At 55.4% G+C, this 21,398-nt stretch overlaps 1 protein-coding gene across 4 annotated transcripts in view; it reads right to left on the bottom strand.

The window, feature by feature from the left end:
- The window catches only part of AGAP3 (ArfGAP with GTPase domain, ankyrin repeat and PH domain 3), a 231,304-nt gene that overhangs the window by 139,995 nt on the left and 69,911 nt on the right, over positions 1–21,398 (bottom strand). For all 4 annotated transcript variants that reach the window (XM_073334978.2, XM_073334979.2, XM_073334976.2 and 1 more), the window contains exon 2: positions 4,515–4,573. In XM_073334978.2, the coding sequence (XP_073191079.1) occupies positions 4,515–4,573 (59 nt within the window). The remainder of the gene's footprint in view (positions 1–4,514; positions 4,574–21,398) is intronic.

The raw sequence follows: 21,398 nt of genomic DNA, 5'->3' as shown, positions 1-21,398 counted from the left end.
CGGACTCAGCTCCAATCCCGTCCATCTCCGATCCCCCGATGGGGAACCCGATCGTGAAGACCCCTGTCTGGTTGGGGACAGGAGTCTTGGGGATGCCTGGCTACCACTCCAGCTGCTCCCAGATCCTGCTATAGCCCCATTTGGGGTCAGGAGTCTGTTCCTTAGAGCGGTCATCCTCCTCCAGCTGCACGATTAACTGTGCTTTGGTGAACTTTCCAATGCACAACGCTCTCTTCTTGCACAGGGTTACAATGTCCTTCTTAAGGAGACGGTGACAGGCCATCACTCCGCTCTTCCCAAGGTGTTGTGGACTCACAGGCCTGTATGCTCTCAGCTTCCACGGTTTCCAGGGAGAACCCCTAGGGTGCCAGCCCTTCTCGAGGTCAACACCTCTTTGCCAGGGTCGAGCGGCAGACTCCTTCGTCCCTGGAACAGCTCACCGCAGTCTCCAGGGGGAACCCATCACTGCAATAGTCCTTTTTGCTGGTCACACTCTCCCAGGGGTTAAGCGTAGCTCCTTCACCCCCTGAAACAGCCCCTCTCTGAGCCTTCAGCACACCTGGTCCTCGTTACTCCCCCTTCGTTTTACTGCTCCCCAATCACTTACTGCAAGAAGCACCATTCGCGGGGTGCAATGCATCCCACCTGTGCCAACAGTTGTCACGGAGTCCCTGAGCGATGCTCTGGAACTTCTCCCTACGAAGCCAGTCAGGACTCTGGAGATGCCTCCTCTCCCCAGGGCAAGAAGCTTGCACAACTTCCACCTTCCTGGGGCTGACCTCAGAGCATTCAGCATCCCCGTCCACACCGTGCACTTCCCACCGTGAGTCCGCACAGGCGGGGATCCTGGGGAAGCCAGAGGGTCCTGTCCCCCAACTCCACAGTCAGACGTGACTCTCAGCCAGCCAGTAACACTGAAGGTTTATTAGACGACAGGAACATGGTCTAAACTAGGGCTTGTAGGTACAGAGAACAGGACCCCTCAGTCAGGTCCGTCTTGGGGGCAGGGAGGTCAGAGCCCCATCTGAGCCTCCCTCCATTTCCCCAGCCAGCTCCAAAACTGAAACTCTCCAGCCCCTCCTCTCACCTTTGTCTCTTTCCCGGGCCAGGAGGCCACCTGATCTCTCTGTTCTCCAACCCCTTCAGTTGGCACCTTGCAGAGGAGGGGCCCAGGCCATCAGTTGCCAGGAGACAGGGTGTCGGCCATTCTCTGTGCAGAATCCCACTGGCCCCCTAGAGCTCTGCCACAATCACACCCCCTGATCCCACCACCTAGATACTTAAGAACTGCATAGGGAAAACTGAGGCACCCACACAGTGTTCAGAGAAAACATTAACAACATTCCCACTTCATCACACTTGGTAATCTGCTTTGATCTGTTTGCTACCCCTTATACTCACTTAAAATCTATCTTTTGTAGTTAATAAACTTGTTTTTGCTTTATCTAAACCAGTGTGTGGGAATCATTACACAGGGGCAGACGGCTGTTGCATATTCCTCTCCACATTGAGGGAGGGGGCGAATGTTATGAGCTTTCACTGTACAGCTCCCTGTGCAGTGCAAGACAGTATAATTCTGGGTTTATACTCCAGAGGGGGTGAGTGCCTGGGGAGCTGGGACTTGCCTTAACTGTAGCCTTCCTATGCACGGGCTGGTCAGAGAGCCTGCATAGAACTGCAGCTGGGTGTGTCCCTACCTGTGTGTGTGCTGGTGAACATGCAGGCTGGAGGGCTTTGTCGTTTCTCACAGCAGCACAGTGTGAAAGAGAGCCCAGGCTGGTGCGTCAGGGGGCTTAGCGGTACCCCAGTTCCAGGTGGTGCCCCGGGAGGAACCCGTCACACCCATCCCATGCCCAGGCCACTGTGACGAAGTGGGACTGTTCTTAATGTTTCCTCTGAATAGTGTGGGGGTGCCTCAGTTTCCCTGAGGCAGCTCTTAAGTATCTAGGTGGTGGGGTAAGGGTGTATGATCGATGCAGAGCCCTAGAGGGCAGGTGTGTGCAGGGGTCTGGACACAGAGAATGGCCGACACCCTGTTTCCTGGCAACTGATGGCCTGGCCCTTTCCCTCTGCAAGGTGAGAGCTAAAGGGTTGGAGAACAAAGGAATCAGGTGACCTCCTGGCCCGGGAAAGGGACAAAGCCCAGAGGAGGAGGGGCTGGAGAGAGTTTGAGTTTGGGGCTGGCTGGGGACGAGGAGTGACATGCAGACGTGGTTGTCTGGCTCACTGCCCCCTAAAATGGACCCGGCTGAGGGGTCCTGTTCTCTGTACCTACAAGCTCTGTGTTAGACCGTGTTCCTGTCATCTAATAAACCTTCCGTTTTACTGGCTGGCTGAGAGTCATGTCTGATGGCGGAGTTGGGGGGCAGGACCCTCTGGCTTCCCCAGGACCCCACCTGGGCAGATTCGCTGGGGGAAGCGCACAGAGGGGCAGAGGAGGCTGAATGCTCCGAGGTCAGACCAAGGAAGGGGGAAGCCGGGTGAGCTGTGTGTCCTGCAGACAGGCTGCTCACAGAAAGGAGACTGCCCCAGAGTCCTGCCTGGCTTCGTAGGGAGCAATTCCAGAGCATCGCCCAGGGACTCCGTGACAGCCAGCTGTTCCAATGGGGAGTTATCCTTGCTGGGAAAAAAATTGCTTATTTCCCATTTGAACTTTGCCGACATCAACTTCCAGCCACTGGCTCGTGTTCTGCCTCCGTCTGGGAGATCAAATCTCCTCCCCACTTAGGCACTTCTGGGCTGTGAACCGTTTCTTTGCTAAGCTAAGCAGAATGAGTTTCTCCGGTCTCTCACTGCAGGGCAGGTTTTCCAGACTTAAAATCCCTGAAGTTCTATGCAGACAGAGAACACTTCCCAGGCATGCGGAGGTGTCGCTGTCAGACGCAGCTCCAGCGCCAGCCAGGTGCGGTGTGGTGAAAGGGCAGCCACTGAGGGCCCCTGGGAGACTGGGCAGGACCTAGCCATGCCAGGAGCTCTTTGCCGGTGCAATGCACAGGGAGAGCTGGCTCCCGTTCTGAGCACAGCCTGGCCATGCTGCACACCCAGCGAAGTGTACAGAAAAGGCTCGAACGGATGGGGCTCAGGCTCACAGGAACAAAAAGACCTGCCCAAGGTCACACAGAGAGTCTGTGGCAGAGTCCAGAATTGAATCTGTCCCCCACAACTCCCAGGCCAGGTCCCGAATCCTAAGGCCAGGTGTGAGATACACCATCAGCAGGAGGGAAATCCAGGTACCTTGACACTGCTGCCATATCCAGGGCCACAGACGTGAGGGCCCTGAACAGTGCGAGGCTGCACATGGGGGGTGGGGGATGGAGAAGCCAACAGTAAGGCAGAGGGGAAGGGAGAGGAGCTTGGTTTCCCCCAGGCACTGCAGGAGCCTCACCTATCACCACGTCACAGGGCACCAGGAACAGATGGGGGCTGAGTGGAGACAAACAATGGAACAGCTGACCGGGGCGAAGGGGGACAGAGACTCCATCTCACAGGGTGAATCCAGACCGGGAGTCTCTCTAACACACCTGCTTTACCTCCCGCAGATGGGCTGGGCAGGGCTGAAGGAGACCCTGGGCTCTGCAGGAGGCTGTATGGGATGGGCAGAACGGTCCCTGGGGCTTTCACATCTAAGGACCCAACCCCAGCCCAGAAGCCTTTCCTGTCTGTGACAAAATGGGAGTTTTCTTAATGTTTTGTATGAATACTGTGCATGCCTCAGTTTACCTTGTGTGTTACACAAGTCTGTAGGTGGTGGGATAAGGGTGTGTGATCGCTGCAGAGACTCCCTAGAGGGCAGGCATGACTGCCAGAGAACCCCAGGGCCAACACTCTGTATCCTGGCAACTGATGGACGGGCACCCCTGCCATGAGTCAGAGAACAAAGAGAGAGGTGGAGACCAGGTGACCAGTTTGCCCGGGGAAAGACACAAAGGCTGGAGTAGAGGCAGCTGGGTGTGCCTGAGGCCGGGTGGCTGGAAGCTGGTCAGTCTCCTGGTTTGGGACTCAGGGGGAGAGCCCAGGGCTCCGGATCCCCTCCCCCAAGATGGACCTGGCTGAACGTTCCTGCTCCCTGTGCTGACAAGCTTTGTTCTATGCTGGGTTCCCCACGACTAATAACCCGTCTGTGTCCCACGCTGGCTGGGAGCCAGTGCTGGCAGGGCCCTTTGGGGGCGTGTGAGGCTCCCCGGGTGTCCCCTACTCGCTGCGGGGCACTCTTGGTGTGAACAGGGGGCTGAATGCTCCGAGGTGAGACCCAGGAGGAGGGGGCTTGCCCTGGTGAGAGCGCGCCTCGGGGGCGGTCCCACAGCCAGAGGCCCCCTCTGGCTTCATTCCCAGGGTTCCAGAGCGCCCAGCCCCTGCACCCGCGACACCATCCAAGGGGACATGCGCATGGCAGCCCTGCCCCACCTCCCGCAGAGCATGGGGGTCTCCCTCCCACTGCTCACAAACATGCACCCACCCAGCCACAGGCCCTCCGAGGGGCTCTGCAGGCGGAGCAGGCTGGGCCAAGCACTCACCACTTTGAGCTCAGGCACCGAGCGGCTCAGGGTCCATTCCTGGCTGTTCACAAACGAATCTGCAGAAAAGAAACAAGAGACCGTCAGCCCCTGGCTGGGGAAAGGAGTCCTCAGCTCCCAGAGTCCCTACCCTGCCCTGCCCGCAGGGATGCCGTGGGCTCCCTCCCACACATGGAGGGGAGGGAACTGCAATGCCCAGGGTCAGAGAGGCCGCTCGCAGATGGAGGGGGCAGCACAGGGCAGTGACTGAGACCAGCAGCCACCGAGGCAGCCTCCGTAGGTCCCGGGTCTGCACTGGGAGCACCCCATAGACCAGAACTGAGCAGGGGTGACCTCCAGGGGCACTAGGACCATGCAGCACCCCCTTTCCCCAGCCTCATGGGCTGGAGGGAGAAGGAAATTCCAGGGAGGAGCCGGCCCCTTGGGGCGGGAGAAAGCGAAGGGGGCAGGAACAGGCAGAGAACAGCCACAGCAGGGATGGCAGCGCTGGGCAGGAAAACCAGTGGGAGCCGTGGGCAGGGCGACCAGACGGCAGGTGTGAGCTGCAGGGACGGGGCAAGAGATGCTGATATGAGACAAAGCCCCGAATACTGCCACTGTCCCACAAAATCAGGACAGCTGGTGACCCCGGGTGGTGGGGGAACACACCCGGAGCCGTGATGGCAGAGGTGAAGGGACGCATCGGTGGGGGAAGAGGCAGGTCGGGGGGGGATTGGCCCAGGGGAAGAGGCAGGTGCGGGGGTGGCCCAGGGAGGGAAGATGCAGCCAGAGCTGCGTTCAGCAGGACTGTGGGCAGGACTTTCTCCCGCTCGCTGACTGGCCATTCCCTCCAGCCCCGCCAGTCTGTTCACCTCAGGCTCTGTCCAGCCGCCCTGCCCCCTGTTCGGCTACCCCCCTCGTTAAGCCCCACCCAACGTCAGAGCCGGCCCAGGGGCTGCCTCGCCCTGTCCCTTCCCCAGCCTGGGCCAGCTCCGGAGGAGAGGGGCTGGTACTGCCCATGCAGCACCCAGCACCCCAGGAAGCGGCTGGCCAGGCCCGCAGCACTCAGCCCAGGCCCTCCTCCCATTCCCCATGGGGCTGCTGCCTTCTCTGCACCCCCGCCACCTACCCTAGCCCCTCTACGCCTACGGGCTAGACAGCCTCCCTGCGCCTGCCGCCTTCTCCCCACGCAGAGAACAGCACCCGCACCCCCAGCCCTGCGGAGCGAGATCCAATGGCCCCCACCAGCCCAGTTCTCTGGCACCTGGGGCTCCTCCCCTGCCGAAGAGCCACCCGACAAGGATGACACGCAAATTCATGAAACGTTCCATAAAAAAAGAAAAAAAAAACCACCCAACAAGCTCACAACAGTGCCGCCCAAACCAGTTGTGCAAGTCAAGCAGCTGTGGGTCCAGGCCCCGGCAGATGCTTCACCCCTCAGCCACCCCGCACACGGGACGCCAAGCCCCAGCAGAGCAGGAAAGCGCCAGCAGGCCTAATCCAGGACATGCCAGCAACAGAAGGGTTTCTGGCCCAGCCCCCCGGGCAAGCCTCGGTCTCCTGTACATGCAGGGGGGCAGCGTGGCAGGCACGCACCCCATGGCAATGGTGCAACAGCAGCAAAGGGGCCTGGTCTGGGAACGCAGGAAACCCACCCCTGGGGTCTCAAGCTGCGCCTCGGCTGCCCAGCCAGGCCGGTTTCCACCAATGAACAGTGACAGCCAGTCCTTACCTAGTGCAGCAGGAGAGCTCAAAGCCTTTCACAAAGGAGGTCAGTGTCACTCACCACATCTTACAGATGGGGAAACTGAGTCACTGCGAGGCAAAGGGTCTCGCCCGAGGTCCCCCCTGCCAGGGCAGAACTGGGAAGAGAACCCAGGTCTCCTGAGTCCTAGGCCAGGCCTCACACGGCTGCCTCCCACCAGCCCCGTCAGGAGCAGGGAGCTGTTCTGACGAGAGCTGTAGGGCAGGGGCCCGGCTAGCTGGGAAGCTCAGCAGGACCCAGCATGGGAGCCATTTTTCTATCCCTTTCAAACAATGGAAATTGAATGCAACAACCTGGGTGGGCAGCCGCAGTGGCCTCTGCCCCCATCGCCGCCCCTGGGGCAGGCAGGCTGGACCGTCCAGGCCCGCTGTGGCTGCTGGCCAGTGCTTTGAGACAACAGCTGCCATGACACAGCTGTCTGCACCCCCGTCATGGCCTAATCTTGCTGCTAAGGCCGACTGAGCTCAGCTGGGGCCCTCAGCGCTTGGGGGGAGACGGGATTTAGGGTCCCTGAGAAGGGGAGCTCCTGTCACAGGAGGTAGAGGCTGCCCTGCCCCTTCAGCCTGGCCCACCATGGACCTTTTGCCGCAGCACCTTCCCTTACCCATTCCCTTCCCCTGAGCTGGGCAGATGGATCGAGGCTGAGGCATGACCTGACCTTGGCTGCACAGCCGCTCCTTAAACATCTAGTGCAGCAGCCCCGGTGCTAAGGGCTGCAGGAAACAAAGGTACTGAGGGGAATGGGGTGCCCCTAAACCCTGATGGGAAGGGAGCATTTGTAAAGGGAGTCTTGTACTATCCTGTTTTTAGCATGTGCACGCTCACCTGTGCTCACTAGCATGCACAAGCGCTTACCAGTACGCCCGTACCAGTGCGCCCGGCCCACTACTGCAATTGAGCACTCACTGGTGCACCCATGCCCAGTCTAGAGAACAAAAGCACTCCCCTGCACCCCTGCTTGCTAGCATGCATGAGTGCTCACTGGGGTGCCTGAGCCCATTAGTGCATGTGCAAGCTGGGCTGCTTTTCAGCTCACAAATCTCTCCACGGGTCCAAGCGAAGCCCACAGGCATGGGAGGATGAAACCGGAGCTGTGTCGGGGCCACGTCTCCCAGTGAACAGCCTGAGCCAGCCCATTGTGGGGGGATGAAGGACACGTCTGACGTCCCAGGCTCACATCCCGAATCAGGTCCCTTTAAGTCACTCTGGGTCCCACCTTTCAGCAGCCATCACACAAGGGCCGGAATGGACCTCCTGGGTCTTTGATTCCAGTCCCCTGCTGCCAGCCGTCACCCCATCACATCATTCCCATCACAAAACTCACCACGCTCTGTCTTTAAGCTAGTGAGCTCGTTTGCGCCCACTGCTCCTCTTGGGAGGCTGGTCCAGGACCTCCCTCCTCCAAGGTTAGAAACCCGCTTCTCATTTCCTGCCTCAATTTACTCCCAGCCAGTTCGTCCCCATTTGTTCTTGTGCCAACACTGTCCTTTAACTTCACTAGCTCTTCTCCCTCCCTGGCATTTACCCTGACGTATTTCTAGGGCAATTGGATCCTGTGAGCCTTTGTTGTGCTGGGCTAAACAAGCCAGTCTCCTCTTCAGAGACCACCCCTCCAATCAGAGATTAGCCTAGCTGCCCTTCACTGCACCTGTTCCACTTTGGATCCCTCTTTCTTGAGCACAAGTGACCAGAACTGCACAAAGCATTCCAGCGGAGGTCTTACCAGCGCCTTGTGCAACGGCATTCCTACCTCCCTGTCTCGACTGGGCATACCTTGCCTGATGCATCCAAGAATCAAAGCTGCTTAAAAAAACCCACTGCTGCATCTCATCGGTGGCTCTCAATCATCCTGTGATAGCCTGATCCACTCAGGTCTTTCTCCTTCTCCCTGGCCAGAGCTCTAAGCCTGGAACCCCTCCCCTGTTTCGCCCCTTCTCTTACAGCCCCGACCCTGTTCCGCCCCCACTCCTCACCCCTTCCCTTTCCCCCCCAGCGCCCCGAGACTGGAAAAGCTCCGGGGCTGGGAGCAACAGCTCCTCCAGCCCCAGGACTGTGGTGGGGGGAGATTTTTCCAGGGGCCCCAAATTGGGGCACAAGCCCTGTAAGGTAATCTGCCACTCCCCCCACTTCCGCAGGGCTGTGCAAGGTTTGGGAGGCTTAGCCTCACCTAGCTTCCATTACGCAGCACCCGTAGTGAAAGCCTTACTAACAACTGAACTCCAAATGTGGTTTTACATAGGTTCAGATATTCTAAAACCAAACGTGATTCTGTGAACATCTTGTCTGACTTCCTGGGTAACACAGGACATAGGACTTCCCTGAATTCCTTCCTGTTTGAATCAGAGTGGACCTTGCAGAGAAATAGCCCAGCACAATTGAAAACCTGCCAGTGATGGAAAATCCATCACAACCCTTGGGAAATTGTCTCAAATGGTTAATTAGCCTCATGGTACAAAAATGTTCAGGTTATTTCCAGCCTCTGTTTGTCTAACTTCAACTTCCAGCCATTGGATTGTGCTATATATTTGTCTGCTAGATCGAAGAACCCATTATCAAAGACTTGTTTGCCATGTTAGGCAGTTATAAACTGTGATCAAATCACCCCTAACTTTCTCTGTGTTAAGGTAAACAGATAGACTCTAGGAGATCAATCACTGTAAGGCAGGTTTTGTAATCCTTTAACCCTCTTTGTGGCTCTTCTCTGAACCCTCTCCAATTTATCAACATCCTTCTTGAATGGTTGGCACCAGAACTGGACACAGGATTCCAGCCACGGTCGCACAGTGCCAAAGAAAGAGGTAAAAGAACCTCTCTGCTCCTACTCGAGATTCCCCTGGTTATGCACGCAAGGATCGCATTAGCCCTTTTGGCCTCAGCAACACACTGGGATCTCGTGTTCAGCTGATTATCCACCACCACCTGCAACTCTTCTCCTGAGTCACTGCTTTCCAGGATAGAGCCCCCAGCCTGTAAGGGTGGTCTGCATTCTTTGCTCTTGGACCTGTGTGTTTACATTTAGCAGTGTCAAGATGCACATTGTTTGTTTGCACCCAACTTACTAAGCGATCCAGATCACCCTGGGTCAGTGCTCTGCCCTGTCCTCTTCACTATTTACCACTCCCCCAATCTGTGGGTCATCCGCAAACTTTATCAGTGACGATTTGAGTTTTCTCCCAAGTCACTGACAAAAAATGCATGGGGCCAAGAACTGCACTAGAACCTCAGAGTTACGAACTGACCGGCCAACCCCACCCCTCACTTGGAACCGGAAGTACGCAATCAGGCAGCAGCAGAGAGAGACACCAAAAGCAAGTACAGTACTGTGCTGTGTTAAATGGAAACTACTCAGAAAGGGAGCTCTGTTTTGTTTGACAAGATGCTGATTGGCATTAATGACATTACCCTTTGTTCGTGTTTCATTAATCAAGTCCTGTCTCAGCTGCTCCATTATTTTTCCCAGGACCGAAGGGCTGGCAAGCCTATCCCGTTTACCCTGTCTTTTATATATATATATATAGCACACACACACACACACACACACTACTTTTCTTCCAGGGAAAAGCCCTTTTGCTCAAACAGAGTTAGACTCTAACCTTTCACCCACATTTTGGGTGTTTAAAAAAAAAGTGCCATTAAAAAAATATCCCATTCACAGCTGAGCTGCCGGGGAGGCAGGGAAAAGGGAAGCACCACTTTTCTGTCTGCATGGCCAGGTAACTGGTTTTTATGATTTCAGCTCCAGCTTCACACTAGCTTGACATGGTTTGCTCATTTTGGTGACTCCAAATGGCACAAGCTGCGAGCCCTTGCGACCAGGAGACGCTGGCGTCAACTTTGCAAGATCACCTGACTCAGCGTGTCTGCACCTCCCACTATTGGTGGGACTTGCCAGATGGCAAGGAGCGGATCTTTGTCTGCACAAACCACCTAATCTCACCTGACTGGGCTGTCAGGGCCTTGCTTCCACTGGCCACAGGAGGTGCTACACGAGGCAGGACAAACCAAGCCCATGCCTAGAAGCCTGAACTCTGGCACCACTGAGGTCTGCGTTCCCTCCCGCACAACCAGGCCAGCGACACCTGCAGCTCTTCGCAGAGATCAGCAGGATCTGAAGACTGGCCACTATCAAGCCCAGTCAGTCACTCAGTCCATCGCTGGGGATCGGCTGAGCCAGGCAGTTCACCGGCTAATCTGTCCGGAAGTCACCACAACCATCCTGCAGAAGGCTCAGCTTTTTGGTTTTAGTTTGGTTTTCCTCGGCAGAGGGGACCCTGCTAGCTCAGCGGCCTCGAGCTTGTTGCTGTTAATGCCACTGATGCTCACTGGCAATGCGGGGGCAAGCGCGCTCAAGACGCCCAGAACAGCCCCAGGTCGAACCACCACCCCAAGGCAGCCCGTACGTCTCTCGAGGGGCTGGGGCTGGCTGGCTGTGTACGCCCAAGGACGCAGCTACCTCCATCTAGAACCGTGTGCGAGTTCAACGTAACCAGTTCCGTTAGCCACGCATTGGGCTATTCTGAGAGCAGCACACGCATCTCCTAGCCACTGAACTGCGGGCAAGCAGCTCATGACTGGCATGGAAACTGCAACACAACACCTGCGCTTGGGGTTTAGTTTGCTCCCCTTCTGGACCCCGTTTAAACTTCCCTGGCACAAAGCCCAGTTTTGGGGCTGACACCTCAATGGACGGTCACCAGGGTCAGGGTAGGAATCATTCGGGATAGTAACTTGTTTGATTCACCTCACAACTGGATGAATTGGATGAATTTGATGTTTATTATTAATGGGATTTTTCTTTGTTTTTCCGTTTCCCTTCACTTTTCCATTATTTATACAAAACTGGAAGCCGGGGGGGGGGGGGGGGGGGAGAGGAGTTTGACTGTTTCTGCCCCAGGCATCCAGCATCTCGAGAACCTAGAAGGAAAGAGACCTATGACCTGCCCATGAAACCTGCTCTTATCCTCTTTGATCCTCCCAACCCAGGAATATGGCCTCCCTTGAACCACATGCATTGTATTACAGCCAAATGTAAGGTCTGGAAACCAAACCTGTAGGTCGCACAAGCTGGGAATCTCGCTTCTCACAGCGACAGTTCAGAGCAGCTCTCTGATGGTGGAGGGCTCTTTTCTCCAGCAGGCAAAGATGGAACAAGATCCAACAGCTGGAATTTGTAGGTAGCGAAGTTCAAACTTGAAACAAGGTGCCAATGTGTAACGGCGAGGCTAACCCACCCCTGGGTAACTGACCTGAGCCCTGATGGAGTCGCCATCCCTTGATCCCTGTAAATCAGAACCAGATGTCTCTTTCCAAAGAGCCACTCTAGCGCAGCCACAGGATAGCTGGCTGGTGGGCGTGGCATCCGAGGAAGGAAAAGGAATGGCCTCCACTGCAGTGGGGGCTCTGGGCAGAGGTCTGCACTCCGGAACAAAAGTCCAACTCCGCCGTCACCGAACAGTGCTGAGAAAAGTCGGGAAATCAGACACGATGAACGCTTGCTCCCACCCAAGGGCTGTGCTAAGATCAGAGCTGGTAAACCCAGGAGAATGGAACCCAAAGTTAACGGAGCGCAGTGGGTGGGTTCGAAGTCAGACCTAACGAGAGAATGAACTAATGAGGGCTGGGCTGTTCCACCATCATCCCCTGGTGGCACCTTCAGATGGAGATTCTGCTGGGCAGGGCAGGAAGGGGAGTCCAAATGGCCGAGACGGTGGAGTGAAAGGAGCCAGCTTCGCCCAGGACTGCCACCCCCACTGTCACCCAGGACCCAGGCCTTCCCTGTCCAGACCCTGGGAGACATTCTGACCAGACCAGGCCAGAGAGAGGGACCCAGGTGACAGAGTCACCTCCACCGGCTGTAGCTAAATCCCAAACACCATGTGAGACGTGGGTTCCCGCCCCACAGCCGTTCCCCCCACCCGGATTTCTTCTCCTTCCTGGCCCTTTCGTTTTGCCTTCTGTGTAATAATCTGGCTTCGCTGGCCAATGTCGTCTCTTCTGCAGCACTGCTGTCCCTGTGACCAGAGGGAGCTGAAAGCCATGCCCAAAAAGGGCCGATGCGGACACAGGCTCCCAGGGGTCAGAGCGGCATGTCCAGCCGTGCTGGGTCTGCTCCAGCAGCAAGCGACAGTCGGCACCAGAGGCAAACGCCGCATTTTCTCTTTGCTGTTCCTTCCTGCCCGCTTCTGTGAGTGTTTGGCTTAAAGGAAGCAGGACTGGGCTTTACCAGCAGCAGCCCAGCCCAGCTTTTCTCCCCCAGAGGGACAGTTACCGCCATCTTTAACATCATCCTAACGACCATCAGACAGGGAGAGAGAGCTCCTTCGCAGCTCCCGGGAAAGACAACGTAGGACGTGGCTCCACGCATGCCTCACTCAGTGTTCTACCGTTCAACGGCTGCAGCTTTTCCCTGCCTTTTCTGTGTCTTCACGAGCCGGTTACACAGATTTTTAAGGGAGACTGGTGCCATGGGGCCAGGCATGCCAAGGTTTCAGCACTCCAAGCCCTGAACCATTTCACTGGTCAGTGCTGGACAGGCTCAGGGGCACGGTAACATGAGACTTCGGGCCCCAGTATTCCACTGAAATGAACCCAACAGAAGGCTCTGGCCCATGTGCGCAGGACACCAGACGGTCCCTTCTGCCTCTACAATGTACAACAGGCCCCCCCGAGCTCTGTCTGGAAGCTCTGTGCAGCTACTCACCACGCGGGAGTGGGGGTCAGGGAGAGGAGGATGCAGGCCACAGGGCCCAGACTGCTCCCCGGGCTGGCGACCTTCCTGCAGCTCGCAGTGGCAGCAGGTGCTGCTCAGACGGCCAATTGCCATGTGCAGACCTCTCCTCCCCACGCAGACCCGGACTGACAGCCCTGCCAAAGGAGGGCACTTAATAATTACCTAACTCTGGAGTCACTGAGGGACTAATCAGCACATTGAACCGCCGGGCACTGAAATCTCATCCCTGAGACTAGGCCAGAGGCTGACCAAACCTGCTATGTCCACAGAGCGCCAACCGAGCCCAGCTCCACAGGAGCTAAGTGCCCAGGGAGCCGGGCTCCCCGGGGAGGGGCAGCAGGACACCAGAGCGTCGGGGGAGCCGGGCTCCCCGGGGAGGGGCAGCAGGACACCAGAGCGTCGGGGGAGCCGGGCTCCCCGGGGAGGGGCAGCAGGACACCAGAGCGTCGGGGGAGCCGGGCTCCCCGGGGAGGGGCAGCAGGACACCAGAGCGTCGGGGGAGCCGGGCACCGCGGGGAGGGGCAGCAGGACACCAGAGCGTCGGGGGGGAGCCGGGCACCGCGGGGAGGGGCAGCAGGACACCAGAGCGTCGGGGGGGAGCCGGGCACCGCGGGGAGGGGCAGCAGGACACCAGAGCGTCGGGGGGGAGCCGGGCACCGCGGGGAGGGGCAGCAGGACACCAGAGCGTCGGGGGGGAGCCGGGCACCGCGGGGAGGGGCAGCAGGACACCAGAGCGTCGGGGGGGAGCCGGGCACCGCGGGGAGGGGCAGCAGGACACCAGAGCGTCGGGGGGGAGCCGGGCACCGCGGGGAGGGGCAGCAGGACACCAGAGCGTCGGGGGAGCCAGACACCGCGGGGAGGGGCAGCAGGACACCGCTCCCCAGGCAGGACTCCGCTTCCACGTAAGGGCTGGGAGCAGCAACGCACCAGGGGATGCAGCAGATGTTTCACTGTGTTGCTGCATGGGGCTGGGGACTTGCTTCCCGGGGACAAATACACCCTCCTCCTGGAAGCTGCACCAAGCTCCCCTTACCACTCCAAGGGCCACCCACAGAAGCGGCAACTGGGCGCTGCCAGGTGAGCCAGAAGGGAGGAGAATTCCCACCTTGGTGCCAGGATCACAGAGCGGTCCAGTGAGTCAGGCATGCTGCGAAGCCAGGCACTTCAGCGGTGTGTCTCCAGAACACACCCCGCTCTTTAACTTTGGCATTTGTTGATATGGGTCAGTGTCAGCCCGTTCTTTAAGGACACTGCCACACCAGCCAGACGGCACCGGTAGCTCACGTGCACACCTGCTGTCTTCTGCGCTGCCCCGAGAGCGAATTTGTAACCAGCGATCCCTGGCCAGGTGGGTCTCTGCCATGCATGTCCTTCCTGGGAACATCACAGGAAATCCCCTCTTCAATCCGCTCCAATGGTGAGTTACCCTCACTACCAAAAATCGGAGCCTGAAACTGTCATGCCACCGGCTCTCGTGCTGCCTTTCTATGCCCAGCTAGAGAGACATCTGCTCTCAGCCATCTCCTCCCTAGGTAGGCTTTACACCCCATGGCCCAGTCACCTTTAACCTTCTCTCGCAAAACCAGGTTGATTGAGCTCCTTCAGGTTCTCACTCGAAGGCAGCTTTCCCAGACCTCAGATCATTCTTGTGACTCTTCTCCGACCCCTCTCCAATTTGTTCGCATCTCTTCTGAAGTGTGGACGCAGCACCAGACATCGTAATGGTCTCTCCTAATGCTGTATGTGAAAGGCACCACACCTCCCTTCTCCTACTCGATGCTCTTCGGCTAATGTTAACGTTTCCCTTGGCAGGCCAGTGCGACATGTGTAAGAGATGGTGCATGGGAGGGTTTCATGATTTCACTGTACGTAAGGTAAAAAATCTTCCTCTTCTCCCAGCCACTTCCCCTTAGCTATGGAAAGCACTCTATCCTCAGCAAATTCTTCCATTTCACACAGCTAAGCTTCCTGAAGGTCCCAACTCAAAAAGGGTGAGATCCATCATGGGGGTTCTATATTGCACCTATTCTGACAGATAGCAAGCAATCGGTCACAGAACTAAAAGTTAATGGTTCTTAATCACATTTGTTATGTGCAAACAAACTAAAGTCCAGACCAGTAATATACATGGGACAACCCAGGTAATTGTAGATCTATAAGTATATTCCAATCTATATACTTGGGGCTTTCAGAAGGCCAGTTTCACAAAACTGAAAACAATGATCAGCCACGGCACCTCGGAGGAAGAATTCAAACTGAAAATAAAAATGACCATTTGGAATTATTTATTTAAGAACATTTTACTAGATGCCCTAAAAGCCAAAAGTCCACAATCGGAAAGGAAAGCTGCACTAGCTAAAACAACAACCCAGTTCAGAAGGGAAGCAACAGGCAATTGTCACGGCATGAGAGGGAGTCAGGGCCCTTCACCCCCACTTCCTGCGATTCACCGTGACTCTCAGCCAGCCAGTAGAACAGAAGGTTTATTAGAGACGACAGGAACACAGTTCAAACCAGATCTTGCAGGCATAAACAGGATCCCTTAGGCCCTTCTGGGGGGCAGGGAGATTAGATCCCAGTCTTGGGGCTCCCTCCTCTTCCCCAGCCAACTCCCCAAAACTGGAAACCCCTCCAGCCATCTCACCCAGTCTCCCTCCAGCTCCTCCTCCAGCCTTTGTCCAGTTTCCCAGGCAGAAGGTGTCACCTGGCCCCAACCCCCCTCCTGGCTCAGGTTACAGGCTCAGGTATAGTCCCTCAAGGGAAGTCTCCCATCCCCAATGAAACTCCCCTGCAACATCCCCAGGTCAAATCCACCCCACTCCCTGCTGCGTCACAGCAACAAAAAATAAAAGAACAACAGATAACAAACGGAAACCGGGGGAAGCGTATATTAATGAATATAAATCAGAAGATCAGACTTGTAGAAAGTGATAAGGAAAGCAAAAGGCTACAAGGAGGAATCTCTGGCCAGCAGAAGGTGTTTTTTCAGTATATTACGAACAAAAAGAACCCTAACAATGGTCCATTACTAGATGGAAATGGTAGAATTATCAATAATGCAGAAAAGGCAGAAGTGTTCAATACATATTTCTGTTCTGTATTTGGGGCAAAACAGAGGATGTAATCATATCAAGGTGATGATGATGATGACAATACTACAGGAGGATGTTAAACAGCAGCTACTAAAGTTAATCATTTTTAAATCAATAGGTCCAGGTAACTTGCACCCAAGAGTTTTAAAAGAGCTGTCTCAGGGGCTCGCTGGACCATTAATGTTGATTTTCATTAAGTCTTGGAACACTGGGGAAGTTCCAGAGGATTACAAGAAAGCTACTGATGTGCCAATATTTAAAAAGGGAAAATGGGATGACCCAGGTAATTACAGATCTATCAGTCTGCACTGATCCTGGGCAAAATAATGGAGTGGCTGATCTGGGACTCAATCAATAAAGGACTAAAGGAGGGTAATGTAATTAATGCCAATCAACACCAGTTTATGAAAAATGGAGCCTGTCAAACTAACCAGTTAACTTCTTTTAATGAGATTACGAGTTTGACTGATAAAGATAATAGCATTGATGTAATAGACTTGGACTTCTAGAAGGCATTTGACTTGATCCCGCATAACACTTCAAGAAACTAGAACAAATTAAGAATTAACCTGGTGCCCATCCAATGGATTAAAAGATGACTGACTGATAAGTCTCAAAATGTCACAGGTAAGGTTGTTTTAGCTGAGTTGATCCCAGGATATTGGAGCAACCAAGTGGAGGAGGTGATGTCTTTTACTGGACCAACTTCTGTTGGGGAGAGAGACGAGCTTTCAAACCTACACGGACCTGAAGAAGAGCTCTGGGTAATCTTGAAAGCTTGTCTCTCTCACCAGCAGAAGTTGGTCCAATAAGATATCACCTCCCCCACCAGGTCTCAAAATGTAACTGTGAACAGGGAATCATCATCGAGTGGCAGTATTTCGAGTGGGGTTCCACAGGAAGCAGTTCTTGACCCTGTTGTTTAACATGTTTGTCATCACTGACCCAAGTCTTTAGGCAAAGACTGGAGGAGCGGTAAATGATGAAGAGGACAGGTTACAGACCAAAGAGTGATCTCGATCACTTGGTAAACCAGGAGCAACTAGACAATATGCATTTCAATCTCGACAGATATAAAATAATACAACCAGGAACAAAGAATGTTGGCCATGCTTACAGGATGGGGGACTCTAGGCTGGGAAACAGGGGCCCTGAAAAGGACATGGGGATCATGGTAGATAATCAGCTAAACAAGAGTAGCCCCCATGCAACACTGTGGCCAAACGGGCTAATGCCATCCTAGGAGGTAAGAACAAGGATCTCGAGGAGGAGCAGAGAGGTTCTTTTACCTTTGTACCTAACACTGGTGCGACGCTGCTGGGATACGGTGTCCAGTTCTGCTGTCCACAGTGCAAGAGGGATGTGGATAAATTGCAGAGAGTTTAGAGAACAGCCAAGAGAATGATTAAAGGATTGGAAAACCTGCCTTACGATAGGCTCAAAGAGCTCACTCTCTCTAGCTGAACAAAGCAAAAGTTACGGGTGATCTGATTGCAGTTTACTGCTACCTACATGCGGAACAAATGTCTGGCAATGGGCTCTTCAGTCTAGCAGAGTAAGGTCTAACCCGATCCAGTGGCTGGAAGCTGAAGCTAGCCAAATTCAGACTGGAAAGAAAGTGTACATCTTTGGACAGTGCTGATAATTAACCACTGGAACAACTTGTGACGCTGGCAGACCAGCTGCCAGCTCCTGCCAAGGACCCTGTGTCTCACTGAACACTGACAGATACCTCGCTGGGCTCAGGGTGGCTCACCTGGGTGTTACCATTGTTAGAAGAGAATCACAGAACGGGGCTAGTGGTCAGACTGTATGGAATGCTTGTAAACTGCTGCCGGCATCAATCTCCCTTAAAACGGCCACACCGCATGTCGTGAGGCGATATCTGAGCGGCTGTACTGTGAGCCTCCGTGACAGTGTACAACACCAGACAGGAGACGTTAACCTAGCGTGCAGAACTGCTCTCCAGCAGAGGCATTATGTCCTCCTCACATTCCCACGAGGACGAGTGGTGCAAGGGGACTCCTCCGGTCAGCTGAGTTTGCAGCTCAGAGCACATGGGAGGAGGGGAATAAAACCCCCTGGATCTCTGTGGTGTACAGATTAGGGGGGGAAGGAGGGGGTTCCAGGCATAAACAAGGGATCCCCAGTGCTCAGCCTGGGTTAGCCCTAAAGGTTGCACACAGCTTGCTGATCTAGAAGCTTCTATTACTTTTTGAAACTTAAGACTGAAACATGTGTGTGTGTGTGTGTGTTCGTTCACCTGCTTTAACCTCATAAATAACTCGTTTCCTTTTCCTAGTTAACACGTCTGTAGCTAGTTTATTACAGGTTTGCCTTGTCTTTTTGATGTAAGAGCTAAGGCACAACTGACATGGCCCTTTCGGCCTGGGAGTGACCTGAATATTGCTAAAAACAATGAGGAGTCCTTGTGGCACCTTGGGGACTAACAAATTTATTTGGGCATGTAATGCGGCTAGCCGGGGCTCGACCCTCTCCGGGGCGGCAGGGAGCCGCACTGGCTCACAACACACAGATCATGTTTGGGGACATTAGTCCGGGCGTGGGAGTCTCCCTAGGCAGCCCCTGTGGCAGCTGAAACAAGCACCGTAAGCCCGGGCCCTGGGTCAGGGCGAGGCAACGATAGGTCAGGAGCTCCGGCGGGGGCCGAGCACTAGCAAACAGTGTATAGAAATAGGCCCGGGCCCTGGGTCAGGGCGGGGCAAGCAAGTCAGTAGCTCCAGCCCTCCGGCAGGGGCTGAGCAAACAGTTCAATAGCAGCAGGCCCAGGCCCTAAAGGACCTGGCAGAGGGGGAGACGGCCGAGGTGGGTGGCGGGGGGACGCAGGCCCTCCCACTCCGCTGCATCCCAGCCCGGGGCCCTAGCAGCAGCAAATGACCCGCTGCTGGGTCAGTGGGGATCCCGGCCGCAACACACTGACACGGGCTCTGACAGTGCTGTAGCCAGACTCGGGTCGGCTACCCCCGGGCTGCTCCCCGATTCCCCCTCTTGGGGGACCAGGTGAGCGACAAGGCCTGGCAATTCCTCCGGGTAGCAGGCGAAGGGCAGGCCCACCGACTCCTGGCATGCACCTTGGGCTGCGGGGGCTTCCCAGTCACGGGCCAGGCTGGAGGTGTCTGGCCTCCCCGGTGGCTGGGCCCTCAGTGAGCTCTGAGTGCGAGCTTTTATACTTCCGGGTTGCCGCCTGACCTGCTATGGGGCGGGCTCAGAGCTCCCTGGCTCCGCCCACTCCGGTACCCGGATGGGCTTGTCCCTCTCTGGGGCGGCGGGGTGCCATACCGCCTCACTACAGGGCGTAAGCTTTCATGGGATATAACCCACTTCATCAGATGCCGGTCTCTAAAGTGCCACAAGGACTCCTCATTGTTTTTACTGACACAGACTAACCCAGCTACTCCTCTGAAACCTGACTATTGCTGTGACCCTTCCATCTATCGCAGGCAAGCTCTGCTGGGCAGTGCAGCAGACCGGACACCAAGGTGACTGTCGGTGACTCCATGGTCAGGCTGCTGTAGTCCCTGCGGAGTTCACACTCGCAAAGTACAGAACTCATGGCCAAGGTGGGTTTGTGCACTGCTCCTTGCCAGCCTGCCCTGAGGTTGGTGCTCCCATGTGAGTCACAGCAGGCAGCTCTCCACAGCTAACCAAGGATTGTGGTGGTTTCTCCGTTACTGGCAATGTTTAAATCAAGACTGGATGCCTTGTAAAGCGAAGCTCCAGTTCCAACCGGAATTATCCTGGGGAGTCCTATGGGCCACACAGGAGGTCAGCCTAGACCTTCCAGCCTCAGAACTAGGAGTCTATTCATTCTGCCAGCATGCAGGGCCCAGCTCTGTCTGACATTCTGTCTGACTTTCGGGTCCCCACGTCGGTACTTACCCACTGTGATGAAGTGGGCCTTCACCTTCTCTTCCTTAAGCGAAACAGACGGAGCTCCGTGAGTCTGTCACTGTCACCATCCTCAGGGCCTCTTCTCTGAACCTGCTGCAATTTATCAACAGCCTTCTGGAAGTGCTGACGCAGGAGTCCAGCAGCCGTCGCACCAGTGCCAAGAAGAGGTAAAAATCACCTCTCTGCTCCAAGACTCCCCAGGACTGCATTAGCCCGTAGCCACAGCATCGCACTGGAAGCTTGTGTTCAGCTGATTATCTGCCCCCAAGACCCCCAAGTCCTTTTCAGAGTCTGATTCCCAGGATAGAGTCCCCCATCCTGCAAGTGGGGCCTACAGCCTTTATTCCTAGAGGTATGACTTGACATTTGCCTGTATTCAAACACATATTGCTACTCGTGCCCGGTTTAGCAAGTGATCCCGATGATCCCTCTGTCAGTGCCTGTCCTCTTCCTTATTTACCCCTCCCCAGGCTGTGTGTCAGCTGCAAACTTTCAGTGGGGATTTAATGTTTTCTTCCAGGTCACTGATAAAAACGTTAACCGGCGGAGGGACCCCCTAGAAACAGACCCGCTGCGGGATGTCTCGCAGCGACACTGTGAGAGCCAGCCGCTAGCCAGTTTTTAATCCATTGAACGTGTGCCAGGTTAATTTTATATCGTTCTCCACTACTTAATCCAGATGTCACGTGGGACCAACACAAGTGCCTTACAGACATCTAAGTCTTTGTGCCGACACCTTTACCAACCAAAGGGGTGATCTCATTAACCGAGAGAGCTCTGGGTTTTTTTGACGGGCTACTTCCCACAAACCCACACTGACTGGCCTTAATTCTATCGCCCTCCTTCATCCTCTGTTCCTCGGTGCTGCAGACGGCTCCCTAGTCACACTCTCTGGCCCAAGCCGCAGCCGTGCTTGGGAGGCAGCTCCTGCATGGGGCGGCTGGCAAGTAGGAACAGGTCCCCCGCTGCAAGGTAAGGGGCCAAACCCTCCTCTGTTTGGGACGCACCCACATTCCTAAGTCATGAACGCTGCCTCCCTGCAGCCTGGGAACCTCCTGCTTCAGAGTCCAGCAGCACTGAGCTCTGCACCCACCAGCTCCAGCCAGGGGACATGCCAGGAGGCAGCATGCAGGCTCAGGGAGCCCGGAGACTTGATCAAGTTCCATCCTTTCTGCACCATCAGGGAACTGGGGCTCGTCTGTGCCGATAAAGCACAGTCAGCCCCTCCCCTGGAAGGTGAGAGAAGCACAGAGGCTGATGGCGTATGCACCAGGCGCAGCCCTTTGCATCCATCCTGCAGTAATACCAGGGGCACCCCCTGGATAAGAGCCCCAGTGCACTGCCTGGCCCAGCCCTTAGAATCACAGAATCACAGAATATCAGGGTTGGGAGGGACCCCAGGAGAT

The sequence above is a fragment of the Lepidochelys kempii genome, chromosome 2 (genome assembly GCF_965140285.1).
Source record: "Lepidochelys kempii isolate rLepKem1 chromosome 2, rLepKem1.hap1, whole genome shotgun sequence".
NCBI lineage: Eukaryota > Metazoa > Chordata > Testudines > Cheloniidae > Lepidochelys > Lepidochelys kempii.
The sequence above is the reverse complement of the archived record's forward strand: the minus strand, read 5'-3'. Positions and strand labels throughout refer to the sequence as shown.